At 43.2% G+C, this 5,945-nt stretch overlaps 1 protein-coding gene across 1 annotated transcript; it reads left to right on the top strand.

Annotated features, from left to right (window-relative positions):
• The first annotated feature begins 1,324 nt into the window (after positions 1-1,324).
• LOC137561632 (E3 ubiquitin/ISG15 ligase TRIM25-like) lies at positions 1,325-4,960 on the top strand. Its single transcript, XM_068272942.1, has one exon. The coding sequence runs from the start codon at positions 1,325-1,327 to the stop codon at positions 3,263-3,265; it is 1,941 nt and encodes a 646-aa protein (XP_068129043.1). The 3' UTR covers positions 3,266-4,960.
• The last annotated feature ends 985 nt before the right edge of the window (positions 4,961-5,945 follow it).

The following is a 5,945-nucleotide window of genomic DNA, read 5'->3' as shown; positions in this document are numbered from 1 at the left end:
ACATAAGCCTCTAGCGCCGCCCCTGCTGTGGGTTAAAGTATACTGTTGTGTGTATGTAGTTTTAGAATAAACGTAACGATTTTATCATTCAGTCTTGTGCCTGTTCTGTTCATCTGAATGCTGCTACAACGAACCTGCCCTCTTAAGAGTCATTCTACCATATTGTTTTAGTCCAGGGCACTCAGGTATGACAGCAGCCAGTGCACATGGCTACTAATGACAGGCAACTTCCAAAGCACTAAACACATCCTTCCACCTCTCCCTGCTAATGTCCCAGCTGCAGCACAGCAATCATTCTCTCCACTCACCCTGCTGCTCTGCACATTCACTCACTGCAGAGTGAGTGTGAGTAGAGAGCAAGGAGACACATTGTACATGGGACAGGAAGGGGTACAACATCTAGTGCAGGAAGTAGTACAGTCCCTGCACTGCCTGCTGCTATTTTCTCAAATGCTGCTCAAAGTATGAGATAATGTCCCACAGTGGCTGAGCAGCACCACAGCGGCACCCCTAGCCATGGCTACACCCAGTGCTGTGAGCACCTGCAGCCCTATGGTAGGTACGCCACTGCACTGCACTAGTGCTTTTCCGATCGGCAAGCGCAGCATAATTACATAGAATCCATGAACATGTGCGTTTCTCTGATGCGGATATGGTACTTTTTTTTGCTAGTGGGAACGGGGCCTAAAAGCCCACCCTTCCAGCGAAGGGTCCCTTTAATTTAAACCTATTTAACTCCTGCCAGCCGATTAAGTGAGTCCCGGCCACGCTTCTAGCCATGCATCCTGACAGTTGTTGTAAACATTTCCCACACCATCCACAATTAAAATAAAATGTTTTGGCAAGATATATATTTTCTAAAGATATATTATTTATTATTAAAATATACAGAAAACAAAACATGTTTAAAAGCTGCAGAACATTCCCTCTTAAGAGACGTACCTAATGCTGGATACACACGGTTCGTTCCCGCACACGATTCCCGTCGATGCGCCGCTCGATTCCCGTCAATTCGTTTATTTCCGACATGTCCGATTCTCGCTTCGATGGATCGTTAGGTCGATTTGCCATACTATACATGGCAATCGACCTAAAAATCATCGAAATGCGCTCGGAAATGTTCGGGAATAATCGATTCTTTGGGAATCGAGCGGCGCATTCGATGCGGGAACGAACCGTGTGTATTCAGCATTAGACGCCTCTTCTGCTGACAATAGTTCCTTCCTGTAAATATGCTCTCAGTTAACACCTATTATGCCACAAGCTGCAGCATGAACTGGGTGTTTGGTAATTTCAGTTTCACTTTCTTCTTCAAATGTGAGTGATGGCGTCTGCTGAACCGAACGAGCTGCTGGAATGCTCAGTGTGTCTGTCCTATTATACTAATCCTGTAACGCTGCAATGTGGACACAACTTCTGTCGGGACTGTATAGAATGTGTGCTGAAGACCCAGGAGAGAACTGGAGGTTATTCCTGTCCTGAGTGCAGAACGAGATTCACAGAACGTCCTTCTCTGCAGAAAAACATTGCTCTGTGTAACATTGTGGAGAATTTCCTGTCCACTCTGCTTGATGAGAATTATTCTGGGATCCTCTGTACTTACTGTGTTCACTTTCGTTCACCTGCCATTAAATTCTGTCTGCACTGTGATGCTTCCCTGTGTGTCAGACATGTTGATGTCCACAACACGGGACAAGAACACATCTTAACTGATTCCACCATTTCCCTAGAGAACAGGAAATGCCCTGTACATAAGAAAATATTAGAGTACTACTGCAGTGACGATGCTGCCTGTATCTGTGTGTCCTGCAGCCTGGCTGGAGAACACCGGGGACACCATGTGGAGATGCTGGATGTGGCTTCTGAGAATATGAAGACGAAGCTGAGAAATGATTTGCAGGAACTGATGATGCAGGAGATAAAAAATGAAAAAAGAATTGAGAGTCTGGAGGAACGCTGGAGGGAAGGGGAAAAAGAAGCAAACACTGAAACAGAAAGAGCCACAGCCCTGATTGGTGATCTAAGGAAACAGTTGGAAGACATAGAAAATAAAGTCCTGAGTGAGATTGGGAAAAAGAAAATGGATCTTGCCCACTCCATCTCTGATCTGATCCCTCAACTAGCAGGAAGGAAGGAGAGGCTAGCCAAGAAGATGTACCGCATTACAGAGCTGTGCATCATGACTGATCCACTGGAGGTCTTGCAGAAATCAGGCAAAGGAGGCTTGGGTGATATTGAAGATTATGAGGACAATGAAACAAGGCATAACCCACTCCCTGTGGAAGGAGATCTGGATGCAGGCAGCATCTCACACACTTTAAACACAAGTTTATTTGAATTAATAGAAGTAATAAAGGGAAAGATCTATGAACAGAAAAATATAGCCAAATATTCCTTTCCACAATCTAGTCCGAAGAGGCAGCACCAAATTCAGAGTACTCCTGAGACAACCAACCCTCTCCAGAACTATCAACAACTGACACATCAACAGGTCGATCAACCAAAAACTGGATACATACAAGGAATAACAGATTTGATGGGTGGTAAAGTCATATTACAGGATGTGGAAGTGGAAAATAACAATCCACATTTATCAAACCCAGACAAACAAAGGTGTGAGCCAATACAGCAACCAATGGAACTATTACAGAACATAGACATATTACTGGATACTGACACTGCTGGTAATAATTTACAATTATCAGAGGATAGGAAAACAGCCACGTGGTCAGAGAAATGGCAGAATCGTCCAGAAAACCCCAAAAGATTTCAGAATACTCAGGCACTAGGTAGACAGGGGTTTTTCTCTGGACGACATTACTGGGAAGTGGATGTCGGACAATCATTGGGGTGTAGAGTCGGGATGTGTTATTCAAGTGTTGCTAGGAAAGGAGAGAAGTCACTACTTGGACTTAATAACAAGTCCTGGTGTTTTGAAAAGTTGAAGAATTTTTCTCCTCGTAAAGTCGAGTATTCCGTTTTTCATGATGGTAAAAAGATCAACTTGCCTGGTAATATTTCCAGGAATAGATTCAGAATATATCTGGATTATGAGGCTGGGGTGCTTTCCTTTTATGAACTGAGTAATCCCATAAAGCTTCTCCACTCCTTCCCTGCCACCTTCACTGAGCCCCTCCACATTGCGCTATGGTTAAGGGATGGTTCTATAAAAATATCTGGGGGAATTTCTGGAGCTGTCAGAGGAGATCAGCTTGTAAATACAGGAGGGTTTTCGCTGATGAATTGGCTAAGTATACTAGAGTGACAAGGAACCAGTAGGAGATGAATGTATTTAGGCATAGGATATAATGAAAAGATTTCTTTATACAAATATAATAGATACGTTTTTGGACAGGCGATGGAAAATAGGTCTTGCAGTTAATCCCAAATTACAGTGGTTAAGCAGAAGTGCTCGGATACTACTTTTTAAAATCCGAATTGATCCGGATCCGGATACCCAGATAACCGGATTGGATATCCGAACGTTTAGATATCCGCGTTCATGCGAATATCCAAACGCATTATCCGGGCCATCTGTGCCCTTTAAATTGCTTTAAAAACGTTTTTAAGGGTAAATGAGGCATGTAGCATCATTTTTTTTTTAAAGGGGAACACTAATTGATGATGTGGGGACTTAACATCCCCCCCCCCCAAAAAAAAAAAATGGCTGTCAATTAACATTAGGCCTAGGTTCCAGACAGCGGTCGTGCAGCCTACATTGTGTCCAAAGTCCAACCGCACAACTGGGACATGACAGTTTTCAGCCAAAAAATTACGCAGCAATTGTGTTTTGGGTTAAATATAGGTTGTATCAGTGGCATGTGGCACCCTGGCCTGGCTGTGGAAGCTGCACAGGCAGCAGGAGCAGGGCATGCCGGACGTGGCAATTGGCACTTAACACGTGACACTTGGCAAGTGCCATGTGGCATGTGCCACGTTCCAAGTGCCGAGTGACAGTTAGACAGCAGAGGAGAAGACACTAGTGCACACTAACTGTCACACTGGCACTGCTCACAGCACAGCAGTTCTGTAGAAAGCTAACACAGTAGTAGTATTACTCTAACAACTACTAGCACACTGACTTCAGTACTACAGTACTAACTACACAATAACACAGTAATCCTATTCCCTAATCCCTAACCTATACCTAAGGCTATTAGCTGGCCAGCAGACAGCAGCTGGCCTGGTCTGTGCAAAGCACACACAAAGACACATAGCAGCTGCCTGCAGCACACACTGACTGTCATACAATGACATCAATCAGCTTATTAACGATTTACAATAGTGTAGTGATAGTGAAGGGGTTAATCACTGAACAGCTTATCACTGTGTACAGCCCTTGCCCAGCAGCACTGGAGCACACACTCTAACTGTCACAGTATGACATAAATCAAGCTAATTAACGATTTAACAATAGTGTAGTGATAGTAGTGAAGGGATTAATCACTGAACAGCTTTAGGTTTATAACTGTGTACAGCCTCCTTGCTAGGCCACCAGCACTGGAGCATGTTTCTCAGTGAGCATTCAGCAAGCTAAGATGATAGGTCTCATTATGGCAGCCCCCCTTATTATACAGGGGGGCTGGCCAGTGTTCCTTTCTGTGATTGGGTGCCACGGTTTAGGTTGGGAGCCCTCTGATTGACTCAATGAGGTCAGGTGGGGCTGGCCAGGGTTCCCCTCTGTGATTGGTTGCCAGGGCTTCTGCTGAGAGCCCTCTGATTGGCTCCAGGACGTCATCTCCATAGTTAAAGTATTTCGGATCCGGATATCTGCGGATATCCGCGGATATCCGGGTTATGCGGCCAAATATCCGCAGATAGCTATCCGGATTTCTATAGAAATCGTAGCGTAAAAATGTATATATATATACTAATATATATATTGAATTAAGTGATGATATTTATGTTCCTTTGCTGTTTTGTGATCGTGTTATTTTCCTGAGGAAGTTACTGAAGTAATGAATGGGCCCATATGCAATTAAACTTTTCTCCTGAGTTTTCTCCTAGGAGATAATTTTTCATCTTCTCTTTAAAATAATGTTTTTAGCACTTTTGATTGGAAAAGTACCAAACAGAAGGTGAGAAAGTACTATCAATTCTCTTTTGAGTATTTTCTTGCTTGCTGTTTTTTTAAAGACATTTATTGACAAGATGTAAAGTAAGACCTAGGAGAAAACCCAGGAGAAAAAGTTAATTGCATATGGGCCCATGAGTTTTCTCCTAGGTGATATTTTTTCATCTTCTATTTAAAGAGACTCCGTAACAAAAATTGCATCCTGTTTTTTATCATCCTACAAGTTCCAAAAGCTATTCTAATGTGTTCTGGCTTACTGCAGCACGTTCTACTATCACCATCTCTGTAATAAATCAACTTATCTCTCTCTTGTCAGACTTGTCAGCCTGTGTCTGGAAGGCTACCAAGTTCTTCAGTGTTGTGGTTCTGTGATGCATCTCCCCCCTCCTGGCCCCTCTCTGCACACTGCCTGTGTATTATTTAGATTAGGGCAGCTTCTTTCTTCTCTTTTATCTTTTACAAGCTGGATAAATCCTCCTCTGAGCTGGCTGGGCTTTCACATACTGAGGAATTACATACAGGCAGAGCTGTCTGCACTCTGCAGGAAGAAACAGCCTGACACTTCAGTGGAAGATAGCTGCAGGGGGAAAGAAACACACAAATGATCTCTTGAGATTAAAAAGGAAGGCTGTATACAGCCTGCTTGTGTATGGATGTATTTTCTATGTGTGGACATACTGTACATCAACCTACTTCCTGTTTTGGTGGCCATTTTGTTTGTTTATAAACAAACTTTTTAAAACTGTTTTTAACCACTTTTAATGCGGCGAGGAGCGGCGAAATTGTGACAGAGGGTAATAGGAGATGTCCCCTAATGCACTGGTATGTTTAATTTTGTGCGAATTTAACAATACAGATTCTCTTTAAAATA

The sequence above is a fragment of the Hyperolius riggenbachi genome, chromosome 3 (genome assembly GCF_040937935.1).
Source record: "Hyperolius riggenbachi isolate aHypRig1 chromosome 3, aHypRig1.pri, whole genome shotgun sequence".
NCBI lineage: Eukaryota > Metazoa > Chordata > Amphibia > Anura > Hyperoliidae > Hyperolius > Hyperolius riggenbachi.
The sequence above is the reverse complement of the archived record's forward strand: the minus strand, read 5'-3'. Positions and strand labels throughout refer to the sequence as shown.

Bases quoted from the DNA above. Each gene is read 5' to 3' on its own strand.
- LOC137561632 (XM_068272942.1), top strand. From the start codon at position 1,325: ATGGCGTCTGCTGAACCGAACGAGCTGCTGGAATGCTCAGTGTGTCTG.